Genomic DNA, 22,152 nt, shown 5'->3' with positions numbered 1-22,152 from the left:
CGTTTGTGTCACGGTAGCTTTTGGTTTCTGTGTTTTCTCAGCTGTGGTACTAAAAGTACAACTGATGTCATGTAGGAAATTCTTAGATTTTTTGATAGTAAAAGAAGAACCCAACACGCACATTTTCTGCTATAAAAGGAGAGGGGAGCTCTGTGTGGTGGGAGGTGAGGAGCAGTGCACTGAGTTTTTAAGCCTGGATGGAGGTGGAGGAGCAGAGCACTGAGCTATGGGCGGGGTGGGGAGGGCTGGCAGGGCAGGGGCAGGTGTAGGACCCGGCATCCTTTCCAGCAAGGAGGTGGCCAAGAGACCCAGTGGGCCGGGGACTCTGGGCCCGCCCTTTTCTTCTGCTCAGTCTCATCTGTCACTCTGCTGGCATAAGACAGTTGCACTGACTCTCTCCCTTCCTCTTCCACACCATCAACTCCCCTCGTCTAGTTCATGTTTGTCTTAGGTTGGCTTCTGTGGCAAACACCTGGACCACCTGGCCATCCTTACTGTCTACCAAATCCAGTTTGGTTTTCTCTTGAGTTAATTTGTCCATTTGATTCTGCTTTTTTATATTCTTGAAAATTCCAGTCCAAGGCCTTGGGAAAAGGAAGCGTTACGACTGTAGCTGAAATTCTAAAATGGCAGTGTCGTCAGAGCAGTCAGCCTGTCCGTAGCGGCTGCTCAGTCTGTGCTCTCTGCAGGGCCCTGCCGTAGCCACCCAAGACTAAGAATGGAACACCCTCAAGAGGCTTGCAGTCTGGGCGACACAAGTCCGGTGCAGTGAAACAGTTAACAAATGGCAGAGGCTCACGCGGGGTCCAAAGTGCTGCAGGATTTCAGATAAGAGAACAAATGCTCCGTGAGGACGGAGATCTGAAAAGACTGAATGGGAGAGCCCTGACAGGAGGATGAGAGGGTTTTGCTGGCTGGAGCAGTTCACCCCCACCCGGATTGCTGCCCTTTCCCCTCTTACTCATTCTCCGACATCTGATAAACGTGTTTCTTTTTCTCTCCCCCTTCCAAATAGACATTGAACTCCAGAGGGAACAATCATTGTACTATTAACCACTGTCTCCCCAACTCTGAGCACACCTGAGATGAATTGTAGGCAGGTGCAACAGAAGTGAAGGTACAAGTCATTATCCAGCACTGAGGGGAAAGCTGGAATAATTTTTAGAGTTGAAGGGAACTGCTCTCACACTATGCTTTGCATAATCCTGAGTTCCTTGGCGCCTGTCCCTGCTCTCAGCATGGAGCAGCTGGAACACGGGGCCGAGGCGCTCCCCCGTCCCCTTCCCCAGCGTAGCCCTCACCATAAGGTTTACTTTGAACACACAGTTCTGCCGCTGCAGACAGTTTGGTCTCGGGGCTAACCTTTCTGTTTTCTAAGTGAGGAAATGGAAATCTGGATAAACTAGTTTTTCTCAAGATGATTTAGCTAATGCCAAAAGTGGAAATTCTAACTCTCAATCCAGTGTTCTTTCCACTGACTCTTTGATTCCCTCCACACTAAGGCCCTGCTTTGTCACTCCTTGAGCTGCCACTTGAGCACTGTCTTCCTCTTCTCACACTGGTCCGCCACTCACCACGTCATGGGTTTTTCTGTGCTGCTGGACTGCTTGTTCTGGCCTCCTTCCGGGACTCCTTCCTCTGTCCAAATGTGAGTCCTGTAGAACCCAGGTCAGCTTTCACTCCCTCCAGGGAGGTTTCTCCCTTGTTGGAGACAGTCTTCCCCTCCCCTTCCCTCTGCTGAAGTTCAGCTCCCGTTCACCTCATGCATGTGTCTTGCTCCTTCTCTGTATCCAGGAGCCCCGTCCCCTTTCTGCACAGTGGGTCCCTCATGGATGTTTTTTTAATGATGAGAGCTTGATAGCAATGATGAAACTAACCTATATGAATGAAGAATTTGTATAAAATTAATTGGAAGTCAGTCTGATAACAGCCAGATTGGCCAGCGGTGAGGAAATGGGCACTCACACACATGGCATGCATTGCCTGAAGGAGTGTAAATTGGTACAGCTTGAGTAGCAGAGTTACAGATGTGCGTGCCCTTGGACCCAGAGAAGTTCCACTTCTAGAAATTGATCCTATTCAGTGTGATCAGAAGCAGTATGAAGGCTAAAGGCCTCTCCATCGATGGGGAACTGATTGAAAACACGGTTGGCCCGTGTGATGGAGTTCACTGCAGTCATGAAAAGGAGTGAGCTCTATTTGGACTGATAAGGAATCTTTTCCAAGATAATGTGGAGGGAAGAAGGTGAAGAAGGGTATTTACAATATGTTTGTGATACTTCGAAAGGGAGAAAATACATGTATGCACTTAGGTATAGATGGTCAGGAATGCTGTGTATGTAAGACCGTGGTAGCAGTGATTCCTGTGTGAGCCGGGGGGCGCCGGATGGCCCGGGAGCAGGCGGAAGAGCTGAGGTCTGGCTAAGGTGTGTGTGGTGGATTGCCACAGCATTTAGTGGCCATGTAATGTAACCTGATTGAAGGAATCTTTGTCGTCATCTGTTGGTTAGAAACATGTCGCAGGTTCTGCGTGTTCCCAGAGGGGGCGATGATGCAAGAATGTGACTTGTGGGCCAGGGGGAGGGGTTCGTACTAAGGTGTATCCGCCCTACCAGCAGCAGTCAGTATTTAGTACCTGAAACTCGCTCTTCAAGGATTTAAGTGACACCAGAGTTGGGAGCCATGTCGCTGTGAATGGAACAAGGTGGAATTTCAATAGGAAGACCTTCCAAAGGTGTGACAGTTCTCAAAGTTCAGACTGCGACACCTTAACTCCTGCAGATTTTAGTCTCAGCCTTAGTTCACTGGTTTTCATTTTGCTCGTGATGAACTCTGATTTTTCTTGAATGAGCTAATTTTTCTAAAAAGTCTTAATTTTCTTTCCTTATTACTCGCATTACAAGAAATAAAATAGTTAATTAGTTACTTTAAGATGATCAGTAACCAAGTCTCCTTCCGAATCAGGACAAAGGTGAAATTGTTGGGAGGTCAAGAAACCTAGGAGTTGGAAGTGATGCTCGAATCTTGTAACCCCACCTGGTGGGGGTTTCTGTCACTGCAGGTGGTTTTAATACAGACACAGCCCTAAACATTTAATTCAGAGTGACTGTTGATTACTCCTAGGGTTGAACTCTGCGGGATTGCTGGTGTCAGACAGCTTGTCTGCCGCTCTGTCAGACTTGCTGTTTTCTTGGTCGTACATATGGACAGTGCTTCACCATGCGAAGGAGGGACGTGGCCAGACCCACAGTGTAACTGAACATGTGGTGGGGGGGGCGCTTTGACATACTTGCAAGATTGGAGGGAAGCGTGGTTGCAGCAGCTCCAGAAACAGGGTTTGTTGTAGAACTCTATCAGTGTGGGCCTGAGCAATGTGCCACCGAAATCACACACATGTAAACACACAGGTTCTTTGGGGCTTTTGTTGGTGATTTATGGAAAGTCTGATTGGGACTGTTTGTACAGCCAGCCAGTACTCTCTGTAGTTTTCTAGAAGATACGCCAGTATTCTAATGAAACCAGCTAGGCAGTCTGGGATTTCTGCATAAATATCCCCGCCCAATTTCTCTTGTCCCCGAAACAGAGCAGATTTCCTGTTTCAGGGGAAAGAGGCGTTGTACTGCCCTTTAAGAAGCAAGGCTGCTTCTGCTTGGCACTGAAGCAGCCGTGAGCACCCTTGCTCCGAGCCTCGCTCCGTGTCAAATGGAGTCCGGATATCGCTCCTGAAAAGGCTTCCTCGGTAAATTGAGTACCTTTTGGTGACCTGGCCGTGCTGTACTCATCCTTTCTGTGTTGCCGGGACCTAGCAAGGTGCTCTATATTGGACCTGATGTGAAGTGAGCTTTTCAATAAAGTCTTGGTGGATCAAGGAGAATTTGCAGGGCTTTTTCCTCTGTGGTGTTAAAGGGAAAAAGTGGGAAGGGATTGTTGTTTTTGTTGTTCGAGCAGTAAATGAACAAAGTGCTCCTTTAGGTCTTGCTTTTACTCACTGTAGGTGGTGGAGCCCATACGATGGGGCTTCCGTTCTAAACATTTTGTCATTTCTCCATAAGCATCTGTCTTTCCGTCAGATTAAAACATGTTTTAGAACAAATTGTAATAGGAAGCATAAAACACCAGAATACAAAGATTTTTTAATTTCTAAAGTTGTCATAGGTACATTGCGACAATGAAAAGTCACAAATTCTTTAAATGTCCTGATGAAATGCACATGCATATCTTCACCTCATTCCCAGAATGTACACAAATGAGTCCGTTAACATCTGCTTCTGCTTTTTTTTAAAGGTATAAATTTGAATCTGGCCCCTTTTAATCATCTCCAGCACTTTGTCTAAGTAGCTTTCCATGATTTGTATACAAAAGTCACTTCCCAGGAGAGGAAGACTCTTTAAAGTGTGAGCTGAAGTGTACACACGATTAACATCAGAGACCTTCGTTTTTGGAAGTAATTTGAAAGAAAATGAGCAGGTTTTTTTTTTTTTAAGAAAGAAATTGGAACCACATTTTTAGGTATTTATGTGTGACCAGAAAGGATTGTTCGGCCTCTCTCCCTAGTGTGCGCTTCCTCCGAAGTCCTGTGTGACCTTAGAGTTTCCAAGGTTATTTTTAGCAGACGTGTTTAATTCAGATTTGTAAGGCCCACATGTTTAAAATTGATCTAGCTTAACGTCTGTTTTTTAAACGCCACTAATAAGCAAACATTAATGATATAAAAGTATTAAGTTGTTTGGGAGATTTAGATTTAAAATATTTCATAATAAAATGCAGGAAGTTTAAAGAGGGAATGGATTTTTTCCCTCATGTTTTAGCATGTTGGCATTTACTAACTTGTGATGAAAGGTTTTTCCCAAATGAAGCATTTCACAACCAAGAGTTGCTTGTAACTGCACTAGTGTTTCACTGAAGATGGTATTCCTAAAAGGAAGAGACAAAAGCCGGACACACCCGTGTGCCGTGCTGTTTCTGGGCCACTGAAAGGATGTGCTGGGCGTGCACGGACTGACAGGGTCCTTCCTGGGGACCTCCCTGCAGAGCCTGAGGGGCCCTGTTCGTGCTGTGGCTCAGAAAGCTGGTCCTCCTATTTGGTAAAGCTCAGATCTTACTCATACCTCTCCCTTCTTGGTCCTTTGTAACCTCTTCAGCCCTAGTTGTTACTGCTACATTCCTCTTCCTTACCTGCTCTTGAGTATAATTGCCATGTCATATTTACCAAGTCTCCATCCTTTTTTGCTGCTCCCTCAGTTTACAAATGCCCCCTGGGGGAGTGATAGGGAGGGGTGTCTCCCGCTGTGAGCTCTGAGCACTGTAGCCACCCTGATGCCTGCCCCGCACGGCCAGACTTCCCTCCCCGGCCTGTGGTCTTCGGGTCGTCACTGCTGCTGGACTCTGGACTGCTTTGTGCCACCTCTTTCCAGCAGAACCGTTGTCCTGAGCAGCTTTTCTGCAGGAGCTGCTGGAGCAAAGTGTGGCTCCACTTATGAGGCACAATTCTTTTCTCAGTACTCCAGGGGACTCAAGGCACTCCCAAGTGAGAGGAAGGCTTCTGATCCGTCTCATCCTCTTTGCCAGTACCTGGAATCACCTCCACTCAGCACAGCTCACTGAGCCTCTCCACCTGTGTTTGGTCTCCTTTAGAGAACACCCCCACCATGGCCACGAGGCAGGGTCTGCACCTGTGTGAATCCCTGTTTTGGGCTGGATCTCCTCATTAGTCCTTGGAAATTAAGATTCTTTTTAGGGCCCTTGAGGCCCTCTGGGGAGCATTGTGTCTGGGACTCAGGCCTAAAGGCTTGCGCCCCTTTCCTTTTAAGCAAGGTCAGCCCACAGGCAGCTTGTTAGAAATGCCTTTTCTCAACCCTCCCCGTCTCCTCTGTTCAGCTCACTCTCCAGACGATTCCTGTGTGCTCTCGCTTGGGACATGCTGTGCTGCACTGTCAGTGGTGAAGAGTGTAGAGGGGTGTCCTTCTAGGATTTGGGGAGCAGAAGGAATCTCAGTTGTGTCCTAGGTGGGCAGAGGTAACCAGGTTCTTGGTGATTGTGGACAAAGAATTGAATCGAACACACAGGGAGTTTATAGCAGAAAGAGAGAGAAAGCACAGAACATGGGAGTGGGCCAACTCCGAGCAGAGATTGACCTCAGGGGCTGGAGGGATTCTATTCTTACAGGGCGGGTATTTCCTGGCTAGTTTTGGTGGGCTTTTGTTACTCATGTACAAGTAGTTGTATTACTTTAAAGCTACTGTGCATGTGGTCTCCCATGATTTTCCTTGATTGGCCACTGGAGAAAGGGGTCCCACAATGTTAATTTATTATAATGAAGCAGGGGTCATGTAGCATCTTCTGCGCAGGTGCGTTCATGATTTATCGTGATTCACTGCTTTTCTAGAAAACGGGAACAACCAGTCTTAGAACAGGGTCTCTGTCCTGTATCCATGTTCTTTATCTTAGCCCTGGGCACCTCTGGAGGTTCCTCCTTCCTGACTATCTCCTACCTCAGTTGGAGGCCACAGTCCAAAACACTCACTTCAACTTTACTTTTACTAAGGACTTTGAGCCCAGAAGAGCGCCATAACGATCCCTGGGCCACGTAACCAGTGGAAGGGGAGCCGGGACTCATTCTTAATTCAGTTAAAACCAGCAACTGCCTGCTCTTGCATCCATCTTTCATAGTCTCCCAAAATAGCAGTTTTCATCAGAGGCCTTCAGTCACCTCCTCCCATAACTCCTGAGCTTGGTGCAGTTTGAAATTTGCATATGTGCAGTTACGATGAAAGGGTTGGAGGCCCCAAGTTGTCGTGGTGTGGGGTACTCATAGCGAACACCACTCCTACATTTTCTTGACCTAGTAAGCATTTCTTAGGACTTGGTATTTGCTCTGTGATGGTATGGTAACTATTTTTCCAAATAAAGGAATAATTGTATCTGTCTGAAGAGAGTGCAAGATTCTTAATCAGTGAACAGTTAAAGTGTTTCTAAATGACTTGAGTGTTCCTTTGCTCCAGCCGTTGCTTATGTAGCGTGGCGGTGCTGAGTGCCCCTCCTCTGAAGGGCTTCCCTCTCTCAACTGATAAATGCCAGTGCTGGGCTTCAGGCTGCAGCCAAAGTCTGGGTTCAAAGGCTAGCCAGGGCTGGGAGGTTTGGAGTTTTGTACTTTGTTAAGTAAAGAGCCCCTGCCAATTTAATTGTACGTCAAAAGACAGTAATAGGATTGTTGGGCTCGGCTCCGCTGCGCAGCTGAGCCTCTTGTGGAAGTCCCACTATCACCAATTGAAGGATTGTGATGTCAAAGAAAACAAATTGGCTTTTAAAGTTTGTGCTTTTTTGCTTATCCTTTCTAGCGATGACCATTTGTTCTTTGATATGATCCATTTGTTGGGTGAATATGTTTTGGTAGAAAGAACAATGTCCTAATTTAGTTGAGAGCAGAAATGCTCTAAGCAGGACCTGATTTTCTGAGAGCAAACACGTAAGGCTTCCTCCTTTTTCATTCGTTTAGGTAGTTTCACTTTGAACTGCCATTCCATTATGTGAGTGTTGAACAGCCTGACGCTTTTTAATTGTTTTAAGCCGTGAGTGTGAATTGTTTTAAAGTTACTGCGCTTTAAAGAACTTTTCCCCAAATGTCAGCCTTGGAAAGCTGATGAAACTTGTTTTAATTTATTTAGGCGTGCAAGTTTTGGTCACACCTTAAGCAGCCCTTGTTTTCTGTGCTGGAGGAAGGGTTCGGGCACGTCTTTCCCTTTGATCAGACTCTGTGAGACAGTGCCCAGATGTCACGCACTTGAATAGATGGTCTTGGCAACACATGCGTACTGCGCCGCCTTTAGAAAAAAACTCCCTAATTTTAAAGAAATGTGCTTTCTAAATATACTCTCTAAACCATCTTTATAAGATTAGTTTTTTTGTCGTGAAAATTAAAACATGATGAAATCTGGCTAGGAAATTAAATATTAGATGAGACTGTGTGAAATTGTTCGTATTTGTCAGCATTTGAACTTTGAAAATGACCTTTTCTTAATGGGTCAACCTGATAGATCTTTTAAATTAACCTTTGCTAGATGATAACCTTAAATAGTCAGCTCTGACCGTGGCTCTAGTTCTCTCTCACAGCTTTCAGATGTTACTTTTGTTCCAGCTGCTGCTGCTTACTTCCTAAGAAGGGCTTTCTGCTTCTCAGAGCTGTGCTGTGGCTACCCAGTCCTCAGCCCTGAAAAGAGCTTTTGTTTATTAAGTCTGTGGCTGAGACCCAGCAAGTCCAAGGAGAGTCCGTGGTTGCCAAATGCTTCTTAAGTTCTTTTTGGCATGAGCAGGCACTCAGTCTAGTAGAGTCCCTCTTCTTTTTGCCATTAAAATGAACCTAGACATTCATTTCTGTCCTAACAGTTTGTAACTTGTCCCTGGTGTGTGTGTATCAGAGCCCCAAAAGTTCTTTATGAAAGTGTGAGAATTGCGACCCAGCTCCTAACTTGTAACAGGAGCCTCCTTGATCTCAGGAACAAAACAGAACAACTCAAATACAACTTTTGAGGTAGCAGTGATTTTGTTTTTGCCTAAGAAATTTTCACTTGCCAAATGCTTTTCGCATCTTGCCTTTGCTATGCTAGGAAGCAAACCATTGTCAAGATCCTTTGTAGTAGTTACAGAGGTTTTTCCCCCATCCTCAAAGAAGATACAAATAAATGTTAGCATGGTTCTTATTAAAAAGAAATGTAAAAATGTTTCCCACTGTCTTCTGCTGCCTTACATGGTCAAGTACTTTTGGAACAATTACAATATTTGCATCAGTAAGTGGATTTAGAGAATGGAATGTCCCATATATTTGAAGACATAGTTAGATGGCAGTGCCCTCTTGTGGGGATGATAACATATTGCTTATTTCGTGCTTTCGTAATTCTTAGCAAGGGTTTTAAATTTTTTCTTGTGTGTGTGTATAAGCATGTTTTGCAGAAAACACCTTTTCACTACAACCCCGAACCCAAAATATAACACTTTTATTTTTTATTTTTTGCAGTAAAGTATTATGGTTAGCCTGGGTATCGACAGAGCAGCATCTAAGTACTGGGCCTTCTAAAGGAAGTTCTCCAAAAATAGTAGCAAGAATAATTCTTACTGGATTTTGCTCTTGTTGAAAAAATGTTTATTTCTTTTCCCTGCAATTATGTCCTATTTAATGTCTGTTAAATTAGTTCTGTGGGTTAAATGGGGTCCTGGGACTTGGGAGCCTCTTTGTCTGAAGGCCAGACCCTTAACCAACATGGACATTTCACTGGAGAGGGCTCGACCTATGAATTTTAAATAGGACATTCCCCCCCCACCCCCCTCACCCCTCATTTGAGTTAAAGGAGTTTAATGTCCTGTGTTCTACAATCTACTTTTATTTAAGGAAATAAAGACATCTTGTGTTAAGTAAAACTGTCCTAAACGTATTACTTACATTTCAGACATACATGATTTAGTTTTAAAATAAATAATGGCTCGTAGTCTGGTATGGCACCAGACTACGAAGCAAAGGGTCACCAGTTCGATTCCCAGTCAGGGCACGTGCCTGGGTGCAAGCCAGGTCCCCAATAGGGGGCGAGTGAGAGGCAACCACACATTAATGTTTCTCTCCCTCTTTTTCTCTCTCCCTTCCCATCTCTAAAATAAATAAGATATTTAAAAAAATAAAATAAAGTTTAACAAGCACCTTTAGCAAAATTGGCTTGTTAATATGTTAAAACATTTCATTGGTGTCAAGATTTATGTTCATTTTTAAATGGTATATAAATATATAAATGTGGTATTAATAAATACATTATTACAGTAATAAATATATTGAATATTTGTGCCTGAAACACTGGCTTATCCAGACCAGTAGCCCACCTACCCTGAAGAGTAGCCCGCCGTCTTGGGCTGTCTAGGAACCCCTGTGTCTGTCCTCTGAGGACTTTGTCCTTTTTGCTTCACCTGCCCACCTCTTCTGGAGCAGAACTAGTTGGTTTTCCTGCCTCGCTGTGGAATGTGGAGTCTGTCATGTCAGGCTTCTGGTTGTAACCTCTTTTCATAGCTGAAATCCCAATTCTTTCTTTTTCTATTAATCTGTAATGTTCTGAAGGCTCTGGAGGTCCGCCTGGATAAACATGACAGTGTTGGCTGTCATTGGCTGTGCTCCGGACAACGTGAGAAAGAATGGAAGCGGGGACTGGCCTGGTGTGCTCTAGCCTAGCGGTGCCCTAGGCCATGGCCTCCTTTTAGCGCAGAGCTCTGTGGATAGCTTCTGCCCCGCTCCCCTGTCCACCAGGCTCACCCCCATCCACACCCCTCCCCCTACCCCCTCTCCACGTCTCTATTTAGCGTCTCTGTGGGGCTAGAAAGATTACAAAAAAGTGTTCTGTTTGGGTGTGTAGGTTTGATTGTATTTCTCTGTTCTCAGTGAAGTTTAAAAATTCAGCTTTTAGGATTCATTGGTGGAAAGCCAGTAAGGATTAATGAGAAGGCTGAATTAGAGAATATTTTTAATGCAGTTTTGTTCCTCTGAGGTACATTCAGTAACAGAAACTAGGCCAACAAGTTACTGACAATTAGTGGCCCTTTGGGAATCTGCTTTAATGAATAGATAAGAATGATTTGTAATTAGCATAATAATTATATGCAAATGAATGCTTCTGAATTGCTCTAAAACACTTCTGAACTGTTTAAACAGCCCTCCTGAGATCTTGTTACTCTATTAATTTGTGTAGCAAATCCTTTTTTCATAGATCATGCAAAGATAAACTTCAGTCCAGCCCCTGTCCAAATTATTATGAATTCCAAGGTGGTAGGACCTGAATTAATGAGATTTACTTATACTATATTAATGGTACTCAGTGGGAACCTGAACCGGTAAGGAGTCATTGGGGAAATGTAATTAAAAATAGAAATGAAAGCTGTTTATTTGAAAGTAACTGTTCAAGTGAGGTTCTTAAACAAGTTAGTAAATGTTACTTCTCTTTACACCTCTGTTACCTGCAAATTTTAATGTGAACATTTTTTACTAATAGGGTTCCCCTTTGGAGTCTGGCTTGAATTTTGTCGGCTCCGGTTAGTTATGCACTAGGGTCAGTGGTGGCGGGATCCAGGAGTCCCTTGTATTCTGAGTGCCACAGTACTGAAAAATGCAGGGCAGTGCTCATAAATGGTATTTGATACTTACCTATAGCTAACTCACCTTTTTTCCCCATCCTGGTCTTTATTTTTAGGGTGTGATTAGAGGAAATAAGCTTCGCTAAGTTGAGCAGCCATCCTTGTGCATTTTAAACTTAGTGGTTATCTTTGAGCTATTTGGATAGACATCCAATTAATCATGTTATGCTAAAGGAAAGCATTTTACAGCAGGTTTCAGGATCCTAATATCTCTCTCAAGTTTTTATGTTTATCTTGTAGAATCGTTTCTCCTTTGTGGGCGGGGGGGCTGGTGCTGGTGCTCCGTTATGAGCAGGTGTCCAGGAGTTGCTAACACTTGTGTTTGGGGACATTTTTCCTTAGTTTACATTTAGCCTCACCTGTGGGAAGCTACGCATGGTTCTTGAAGCAGTTTCTGGTGTCTGGAGTTCATTCCTTTTTTTCCACAAGCTGTCAAGACACTCCTACCAGCCTGCCCCCACCTCTTACTCACTTCCCCGTTCAGAAGCATGAGTTAAATCTAGGCTCAAGGACAGGTAGGTTGTCTTGGCAAGTTATACTTGATTTTTGGGGAACAGCCACTGTGCTTAAAGATTCTTAAAACTAATATTCTTTGTCTTCAAATGAATCTGGTTTTTGTTGAGAGCCATAGTGAAGAACAGATGCGCACCCAAGAGGCAGCACAACTTTTGTATTCTAGTGACAGAAAACAGGTATTTAAAAGCATCAATTGAATATATTCTGTGACTCCAGCTTGGAGATTCAGTAATTCATTTATTTACCATATTATACTTTATGTGTTCTCCAAAGGGTGTCTTGACTTGCACTTGCTTCTTTTCTTACTTAAGTAAGAGTCTTCAATTAAATAAAGTTATGTTAACACTAATCCGAGTCTACCGTATGCTGATACCATTGTGTTTCTCTGTTGTTCAGGCACTAGTATCAGTGGAGCGAGCAGTGTCTGGGGACCTTACACCTAACTTGATAATGATGGTTTTAAGAAGCTCTTATCCTGGCCAGGCCTCTGGGCATTATACAGATAATTAAAATTTGATCATAAAAATCTTTAAACACAGTGCATCTTAGCAATAAGATTTTTCTAGTTTTAAACATGATTTTAAAACTCATTTTACAAATACGTTTCCCTGGCCTAGTGAATTTGCTTGCTTTTTTTTTTCCCAAGGATTACAGAAAATGCATAGCAAATTCAGCCTTCAGAATACCCAGGAGCTGAAGACTCAAGTAGGCTACAGCTGTCTTCACCCACAGTATTCTAAAAGAACTAATGAGATGAGAAGTCTGCAGCTGGTGGCAAGCACAATAAACCATGAGCCAAGGGCTTCTCTTCATCAGAGGCTCCCTTTCCCCTTGGGATCCCAAAGGAGACAGAATACTAACAAAGCCAGCAGGCTGTCTCATTCCACACTATTGCTCATTTGCAGCTATAATTGGTAGCTGAGGTTGCATTCTGTATGCTGAAACTGTCATACATGAAGGAATATATTTGTTCATTGTGACACGGATATAAATCGGCCAGTTTTCAAATACAGAAAGACCGAACTAGATACCTAACAATACATCGCAGCAAAGAAGATACTGTTCAACAAATTAAATGTTTGTTACAGAAATACAAAACCGAGGTGGTTAAAACTACACCTGCTTCCTGCTTTTTAATATCTTGCTACTTAATTCAACCGATTAAACATTTACGCATTCAAACTAACAGAAAAGCCCTAAAATTCCTAGGTTTTGACAAGATGCATTATTCTCATATGTCAGGATTAAAGTGCTATTGTTAATAATTGGGTTTTGTTACATTTTCAGTATATCTTTAATGTTTGCTGCTTTATAGTCAAGAGAAAAAGCTGAGGAAAGAAGAATTAGCTTTACATGTATATGTATGTTTTATACATTTTATAGGCATGCACTCATTTCTTATAGTAAAATCCACTTTGGTGTCTGATGCTGCTGCGTTTTGGTGTTTTTGAAATGTGCTTTTGCTCATCTGGCATTTGTAGACACCCTTGTGCCCCCTCTGCTGTGTGGTGTGCCAGAACGAGCCCAGGACAGAGGCTAAGAAGCCTTGTGTTGAGGTCCTAGGTGAACCCTATCCATCTCCTTATTGGACTCTGGCATCCTTGTCTGTAAATGAGGCGGCTTGGATGGTCTTCAGGGTTTAGTTCAGCTCTCTAATTCTGTGAACCCATGGTTCAGAAAAGTATCCAGGGAACAAGTGGCAGTGATAGTGAAGGCTCAGACGTGTACTGTGTGGAACAGTGTGTTAGTTAGGTCCAGAGTGGAGAGATTGTTTTTTTTTTTTTTCTTTTCCTTAAAAAAACTTTATTTTATTTATTGGTTTGAGAGAGAAAGAGAAACATCAGTTTGTTGTTCCACTTACTTGTGCGTTTATTGGTTGAGTCTTGCATGTGCCCTGACCGGGGATTGAACCTGCAACTTTGGTGTATAGGGATGACTAACCAACTGTGCTACCCAGCAAGGGCCTGTTTGCAGTTTTCTTTTTTTTTTTTTTTAGTATGCTTTATTGATTATGTTATTACAGTTGTCCTAATTTTTCTCCCTCTTCCCCCCTCTGCCCAGTACCCCTCTTCCTTCCAGCAATCCCTCCTCCTTACTTCATTCCCATGGGTCTTGCACATAACTTCTTTGGCTTCTCCATTTCCTTTAGTATTCTTAACATCCCCCTGTCTATTTTGTACTTACCAATTATGCTTTTTAATCCCTGTACCTTTTACCCCCTTCTCCCCCTTCTCCCTCCCAGCTGATAACCCTCCAAATGATCTCCATACCCATGATTCTGTTAGGGAATTGTGTGGGGCAGAGCCTTCGGAGATGGCCAGGGTGGGGCAACCTGCTTCACTACTTTGTGGCTCTGTGTGGAGGAGGGATCAGAGAGGGGACTGTGAGGCTGCCTGGATTCTAAGAGTTTGCCGGGCACTTGCCCCATTTCTAGTCACTTCACCCACTCCCCATATGTGACTGGTACCCTCCCAGGTTGCCCTGGTGTTAAGTCCTAGAGTGGGTGGGTTTACTTATGTTTTAAGACTGTGTGGGCCCTTTAAAAAAGTTTCCTGAAAATCCCAGTTTCTTCCGCTGTTCCAATCCCCACTGGTTTTTACAGCCAGAAGCCATGGGGATTTATCTTCCCAGTGCTGGAACTGGCCTGGGACTGGCTCGTTCGCTCCCAAGGTAGCCCTCCTGACTTTTCTCCACCACACTTGAATGTGGGACTGCCTGTGCCCGTTCTGCAGCCCCTGTCCGTGCCACACCTCGTCTCCACATCTCCGTCCCTCCTGCCTGTCCGGATGAATGCGGCTTCTTTAAATCCGTGGTTGTTGAACTTCCATACAGTTTGATTTTCTGACAGTTCTGGGTGGTACTTGTTTTGAGATTTAGTTGTAATTCTCTTTGCGGTTGTGCCAGGAGGCGAAGCATGTCTACCTACACCTCCATCTTGCCCGGAAGTCCCAGAGTGGCGAAGTTTTAAAGTGTCATTCCATGGTCTTTGGTTAATTAATCTGTGTCAAGTAGGTACTGAAAATCTGAAGTTGATACGGAGCTGGGTTTAGAAAGGAGAAGGGGTTTTGTCAGAGAAGTCCGTGTAATCCATCCACTTGAATTTTTACCTTAACTGCTGCCATAATCATACATAGGTCCATCTCCTGGGATGAGTCACCCCCCTGAATTAATTTACCCTTATATGAGAATAATTTATGCTGGCCACAATTTGGACCAAGTTGTTTCTTGGTTTATGTACTGTCCTTGGTGTATTCCATCAGTGGTCTTTATCCTTTAGCCCTCCTGATAACTGTGTACGCTTTGTGTTGTGGATTTGTTTCTTTCTCTCTTGGCACGGGCAAATTTATGATGCACAGAGGTAGTTCTGCAGCCTCTATTTCATACATTCTAAGATTCACGTTCCCTTGATTTTCCCCTCATTTTATTATATTCAGAATCAGGGTTTGTCTTTCAGTTAAAGCATATTTTATTGGCTGAAATGTTTTCCTTCTTAATGATATATAAAATAATGGAGCATCCTTGCTTAGACTTAGGAAATGTGGTACTTACTGTTCAACTCATGTGAGGCTCTATAACATTTTAGATTTTGAATTAAAAAAAAATGTGAACATCACACAATGAGGTCACATGCCAGTTAGTGAAAAAGGAAAAAAGAAAGTATTTTCCCTCAAATGGGATGAAAACTAACTAGCCAGGCCCCTGGGCATTGTGCAGATAATTAAGATTTAATCGTAAATAATTTTAATGCAATGCAGCTTAGCAATAAGATTTTCCTACTTTTAAGCATAATGTTAAAACTCATTTTAAAAATAGATATCCTTGGCTGGTATTGGTTGGTTTTCATTCTGAGTAATAATTCTCTCCATTCTGTTAGCAGCTGACGGGGACTCCCTGGGCTGTCAGCTGCCTTTTCTTGGTTTGCCTCTCAGTCTTTCTCTCAACAGGACTGTGGCTTTCTAAAAGCAAGAACCAGGTGTTGGTTCTCCCTGCCCCTTAAGAGTACGTCTCAGCATCCTGTGCACTCCCTTCTACATGGTGGCTGATGAATGAATAGACCTTGCTTAAGGGAGATGATATCAAAAGGGATTATTTAACAGTGATGTTAAATGTTGTCATCTTTGGGGAAAACTGAGCTGGTCTCTGGGCTTTAATTCTAAGCCTCTGACCTAGAAGAAAATGTTTTTGGAATTCCATGATTCTCTCTTAGCACGATGGCCAGTTTCTCACCTGATCCAGGTCTTGAGAGACCACCCCTGGGCAGTTGATTCTTTTCTCAGTCACCAATGAAGTTGTTAATTTTTAGGGTGTGGTTTGAAATAAGAGTTTCAGAATTCATTTTAGCTAACAGCAGTTGACCCGTCTGCTGATGGGTCCATTACTTGGTGATGGACACATGAAGTAACCGTGGCCGTCCAAGCCCTTGCCATCGGTTCATTCCAGCGTCTCATTCCCGGACAATACGGACTGACCTGATGCCTGTGGCTGCACCGTGTTGCGTGTTTTAAACAGACCCTGTGTGGCCTGCTAAGTTTGCGTGTGTACTAATTTTAGCCCATTGTTGGACCTTTTTATAGCTTCTTAGACTACCTTGACACAGGCTTCTAGTTCAAGGTCATATACTTACCTGGGTATTTTTAAAGTTTGGTTTTTGTTTTGCACCCGAACCTCACATTTTTTCCTTCCTCATATATGTTATTTGTAACTTCCTCTTTAGGAATTATTTACGTGTCATAAGCATTTACTGAGTAGCTGTTGAGTCTTGATTGGCTGCTGCTCCCCATGTTTTCACTGATTTGTGAAAATTTGTTTTATACTTGATCATAAACTCAGCGCTTAATCTCTAGAACAGCCATTTCGAACCAGTGTGCAAGAATTTTTAAAGCATGCAGTACCTGACTGTTTAGTCAGGGACACTGACCTCTTTTCCCTTAGATTGTCAAATAAAAAAAATTCACAATAGTCAACAGTACTAGCCTGGTGTGAATGAATCAAAATTAATCTTTTTTTGCTTTTGTTAGATTGTCAAAAAAATGAATTTTTTTGTGTGTTCCAGAATTTTAGTAATTAGTTTGTGTGAGTCATGAGATGAAAAAGGTTAGACAATTTCTGCTCTGAAACAATGATTTTTTTAAATATTGACTTGTGCGGGCACTATTGACTGTGTGGGCACTATTGACTGTGGAGGGACCAGAAGTACTGTGAAAGACCTCTCTGGGTTAGAAGTTCTGCTTGAGAAGGGAAGGGCTCCTCTGTGTAGTATTTTCAACTAACCAGCTGATCTCTGTTCATTGTCACTATTACGACTCATCTCAACCTGAACTTTAGCTCTCCAAAGGTAACTTTTTATTTCTTCCTGCACATTGTGTGCATGTGTGTATATATGAAGACAACAGAACTTTTATAAAGCAGACAGGTTTAGAAAGATTTACTTCATTCATTTCTGGTTCTATCAGGAAGAGTATTTAAGGGAAATAGAATTTACAAACACTAGAACCTGGCATAAAACCTAAATTTTAGAGTGGTTCCCTGTGACTTGAGGTATAAGTGAGGTGGTCCCATAAGGAGTCGTCAACTCCCCCCTTGCCTCCTTTCTCAGTGAAATTCTACCGTGAGTGCAAAGGCTGCCTCTTCCGCGAGGAAGCCAAGGTACGTGTACTCCATGGTTCTCTGGACAAGGGTTTGGAGAAGGTGGCTTCCTAGTTGACGTACCCACCACAGACCCAACCGTGGGAGAGATGGCAAGTGCTGTGGAGTCAGTAGTTCTGATCTGTGTTCCTAGTGGCAGCAGTTGCTCTCTGGCCGGGAATTCATCCGATGTTATCATCTGTGGGTATTGGCAAAACCAGGATGGGTATGTTTTGTTTCTTGAATGTGAGTATACATGTATCAAAATCCTGAAACCGTTGAAAAATGTTAGAAGATTTGTTTTAGAGATAGTTATCCAGTAACCAGTGGGCAACTAGTCAAGACTCTTACTGCTTTTTATTGTGTAGTCATTTTGCCTTAAGGTAAAACTTTAAAACAAAGAGAACCAAAGTGAAAACTTAATGTCATGGAGAAGCATTGTTCTACTTTTATTTTATGCAAAAGCACAATAAGCCTAGTAAGTTTCTGTCACGTGTCCTACTAGCTACAAAGCACTCTTCTGGCAAGGTTAAAGAATTTTCTCTGGTTTTTTCTTTCTTTTACCTCTGACTTTGTTTTGCTTTGCAGGACTACAAAGCTGATGAAGACCCAGCACTGTTCCAGTCAGTCAAGACCAAGAGAGGCCCTTTGGGGCCCAACTGGAAGGTACTGGACGCTGACCTTTCTGACAGGCAGAGTCTTGGCAAGAGCACTTGACAGGTCTTGAGTCTGGAAGAGCTGGTGGCGGGCGTTTCAGTGAAACATAGCGGGGCACACAAATAGTTTTGTTTGCGGTGAAGACTTCCAGCCCTTTGCAGTTGGCCAACTTAAACCTGTCCAGAGCAGACTTTCCCCAACAGAATTTTACTTGATAAGGAGTCTGTTTATGTTGAAGCTAGTCCCGGTCATTGACAAACCCTGTCTGGTTGCTGGTTGCAGGTAGAGGATTGCCGTAACCGCCCCACAAGTAGCCCACAGTGCAGCTCTTCTTGGGCATCAGACTGTTGTGCGGACTGGCTTGCATGTCAATTAAAATGAAGAACGAGTCTGATTTTCTTTCTATAAGAAAATGATTCATAATTATCTTATTTTCACTTTTGTTCTCTGGGGGGTAGAGTTCAAGATTCTCCCAGTTTAATTAATGGCTGTGACTGGAGACTTTTAACTAATACCCAGGGAGTGATACATGCCATTTACGGAGCAAGGAACAAATTCAGTGTGCATGATCTAAAATTACCGTAATGGATCTTTCTAAAACACCCCTACGCCAATCCAGATTTCTAGCTATGGATTTGAGAGCTCACTCTGAGTCACAGGAGAAGCCTTTCTTTTCAGAGGTTTAGCAGTGGCCTTCCGAAAGGGAGCACCGTGCTGGAGCAGCACACAGGTGGCAGGTGACCTCTAAGGTTGCCATATCTTCCGAAAGGCCATCTTGCTCCAATAAGGAGTAACTCTCTAGCTGACGTTACTTCCACAGGGAGTGAGGGACGTGCGGTTGAGACTCAGGAGGTGGATAAAATACTGAATTTTCTTCAGATCAGTTTTTCAAGCGTAAACTTCAAGGGCAATGCTACATAACATTTACACGGTGGGCTATTATGCTTAGAGTGGGGGAACTCCTCACCAATTTTTATAACAGGCAGCAGAAGTAGTTTGACAATATGACTTTTACATGATTTCTAGCCTTTTAGGAACTTGGAGTGTGATTTTGATTCCTTTATTTATGATTTTTACCTTTTTAACTAACACTGATTAGTCTCCTATTATTGATTAATGATGATTTAAAATTCTAGAATAGGTTTTGGTTTTAGAAATATATGAATTTTACATTGTTTCGGGATGCACTATAGGAGTCACCCCCCCATTGTGTGTGTGTGTGTGTGTGTGTGTGTGTGTGTTAAGCAATAGTTTATTGTTTCTCTAGGAGACTTCTGGCTGGTAGTGAGACCCTTCTGCCCATTTGCCTGTTGATCGTTAACTTTAGCCAAATAATGGCGGATGTAGCTACTCTTATAAATTGAGTTACTGCTTAACTAAATTTCAGTGAATTACCATGATCAGAAATAACTAGGGTAATCAGGATAAACTAATTAAACCATTTGTCTAGTCCTATGAAGGAAATAAAGAGTAAGAAGGATGACTAGCTGATAATAAAGCGTAGAAAAATAGCAACCCGTCGACCGACTTGATCTTGTCCGTGTTTGTCAGTAAATGTACTCATCATGGCACTGAAGGTAGCACTGGGAAGGATGATAGCAGGAGGTTTCCGTACTTCTGAAATATGAGAGTAGGGAAGAAATATATGGTAATTAAAGCAGAAAGGAAGAAGGCATCTCGTTGTGGCCCCGCTGACCCAGGGCTGTCGAAGAACATGTGTGTGAGTGCTCGCCTGGTAGTTCACAGCCGCTTTGGAGGCCTCCTGTGTGCCCCAGCAGAACTCGCCTTCCTGGCACAGCTTGTGAAATACATTCACAGCTAAGTGCAAACTTCATGATCTCTTGGAAGCTTTTTCTTGCTTACCCTGCAGTGGTGTTTTCCTTCTGAATTACTGCAGTATTTACTGCTTGTCTGCACCAGACTGGAAAGGGGGAAAGAAACTTTCCCCTGGTGCCAGCCACTATACAAAGTCGTATTTAATCTTCACGACCTTCCTGTGGGGTAAATACAACTGCTTCATTTTATAGATGAGAAACTTGGCTAGAGAAACACGGATAATAGTTGTAGGAGGCACAGCGGGACGCCTGACATTTCTGTAGCACCTGGTTCAGTGTTAGTTGCAGAGCTGAGCAAGGCGTTGGGTGTGTAGCAGATTCTGGGTCTTAAGCCAGCGATTCCAGTTCACCAGTCAGCACCTTTTATACTGTGTCATATCATGGCAATTGTGTGGTTCTCTGTAGTCATGATACTTGCCAGAATTTGACACGCCCAATTAACACCAGTCATATGTTTCCAGTGGTCAAGAAATCTGCAGGTGACAGTAGCACTAAGGGAAATCCATTAAAAATCCATCCTGAATCTGTCACAAGCTGTGACTTAAATAACTTAATCCAAACTCTGAGCCTTTGCTTTAGAACTCTAAAATGGGAATGATAGTGTAACTACCTCAGAAGCTTGGTGTGAGGACTAAATGAAGTAATGAATGAATGTTACGTTCCCAGCAGAGAGGAAGCACACAATAAATGGTAGCTCTTACCGCTGTCAGCATGAACAGCTTTCATCATCTCTTGCTGTTGATGAGATCAGTATCTGTGATACCCTATTTATGACACACTCCTTTTCTCTGTCGAGTGTCTAGGGGATCCCTGGTTCTGGTATCTGGGCATGGTCAGATGCTCCCGTGTTTAATGAGTGCTTGGTGTGGGGCGGCCCTAAAGCGGAGGCCACACGGTTCAGAAAGTCTTCAGGAACAGGGCACCATGGGTTGCCAGGGGCACGTTCATATTGTACACGTTACGTAAGGGTACAGACCTGTTTGTTAGCCTGATGCTTGATGCATCCTTTCAATTTTTCAAAAACTAGTCACAGAGATGCAGGCCTTAGTTGTATATTCATTTTCCCTCTGATAAAAAGAATTTTACAAATCTGATCACATGAATATATTTTGTTACTTGTGTTTAGCACTTGACTAAGTGACTCTGTGTAGTAATGGGAGATCGACTTACCTCCTGAGAAAGATTTTGCTTCTGGCAGAACTGTGTGTCTGTGGATGTAAATGTCTTGCTTCTCAGTAGCACTGCACATGCGTGTGCGTGTGTGTACGTGTGTATGTGCTCTGTTTGTTTGTGTTTGGGGCGCTTTGTGTGTGTTGTGGCATTGGTGTGACTACCTATTCTGATAGTCCATGAAAAACAGTTTTCATGTGGATTCCTTTAGTTTTCCAGTTTGCTTCCTCTCATGTGGTGAGTTGTCGTTTTAACAAATTGAAACACCACCTTTGAAAATTGTGATGTCATTTTTATCCTGTGGCAAGGCCACATTCCTTCTTCATTTAACCCAGATGTCTCCAAAGACTTAGGCTTTTGTGTCTACATATATATGATAGTTAAAAATTAGGCCTGTGAGGGTCTGTGTAAGAGGCTTTGCCAGAGCATCTGGCCCTTCCAGTGCTTGACATGTCTCAGAAGACTCAGTCAGTGTCTGAATGTGGGGAGCAAGGGGTCCAGTCAGATGAAGAAGTTGATTCAGACCTTGCAGTGACTTTTATATTATCTTTATACCTGGTGGGGCAAAAGTAGGTTTACAGTGGTGAGTGCAGGTAACAGTTTATTCCTGTATTATTAGTAATCGTATTACTTTCCATACTAACAGTTGTATGCTGTTTCTGATCGTAAAGTCAAGCCCCAGTTGTCTTCTGCATGAGTTGTTAACTCAGTCAGCAGAAGCGCTGGCAGTTGGAGTTTAGCTTTTGAAAATAGTTTGTCATACTGCTTACCTGCCCGGCCACACTTTGGAAGCCTTTCAGAATTGCTGGAAGAGCCGTTCTGGACCCTCCAAGCCAGTGGAGGGCAGCTGTGTTCATGGATTACAGGCTTGCTAGTGCATTTCCTGCCGTACTGTCAAGACTTCTTTCTCTTCCTGGCAACTGGTAGAATACAAGTGGGGGGTGAGGGAAAAGTTGAAACCTAGATGGGGGAATCTCTTTGAAATAGGGACTGGCTGGAAAGTGGCACAGGGAGTCTCCAGGAGGCTAATGAGCACTGCCCTTACTGATAGCCACCCAGGGAGGAGGACGGAGGGTGTTCTGAGTGTCTTCATGTGGACGTGGCTGCGAGTCCCAGGAAGGATGTGAAGACATTTTAAAAGCTGTTCCCTCCCTGTAATCTACATCTGAAAGCCGTAGTGGGTGGTATA

At 43.3% G+C, this 22,152-nt stretch overlaps 1 protein-coding gene and 1 long non-coding RNA gene across 2 annotated transcripts in view; both read left to right on the top strand.

The window, feature by feature from the left end:
* The window catches only part of PITPNB (phosphatidylinositol transfer protein beta), a 65,674-nt gene that overhangs the window by 28,057 nt on the left and 15,465 nt on the right, over positions 1-22,152 (top strand). The window contains 1 exon segment of the mRNA XM_028527570.2: positions 17,890-17,967. Coding sequence (XP_028383371.1) covers positions 17,890-17,967 — 78 coding nt within the window.
* Positions 2,492-3,574, top strand: LOC118497968. Its single transcript, XR_004900488.1, has 2 exons — positions 2,492-2,913; positions 2,972-3,574. It is a non-coding gene; the product is annotated as an uncharacterized LOC118497968 (long non-coding RNA).

The sequence above is a fragment of the Phyllostomus discolor genome, chromosome 13, assembly GCF_004126475.2.
Source record: "Phyllostomus discolor isolate MPI-MPIP mPhyDis1 chromosome 13, mPhyDis1.pri.v3, whole genome shotgun sequence".
NCBI classification, from domain to species: Eukaryota; Metazoa; Chordata; class Mammalia; order Chiroptera; family Phyllostomidae; genus Phyllostomus; species Phyllostomus discolor.
The sequence above is the reverse complement of the archived record's forward strand: the minus strand, read 5'-3'. Positions and strand labels throughout refer to the sequence as shown.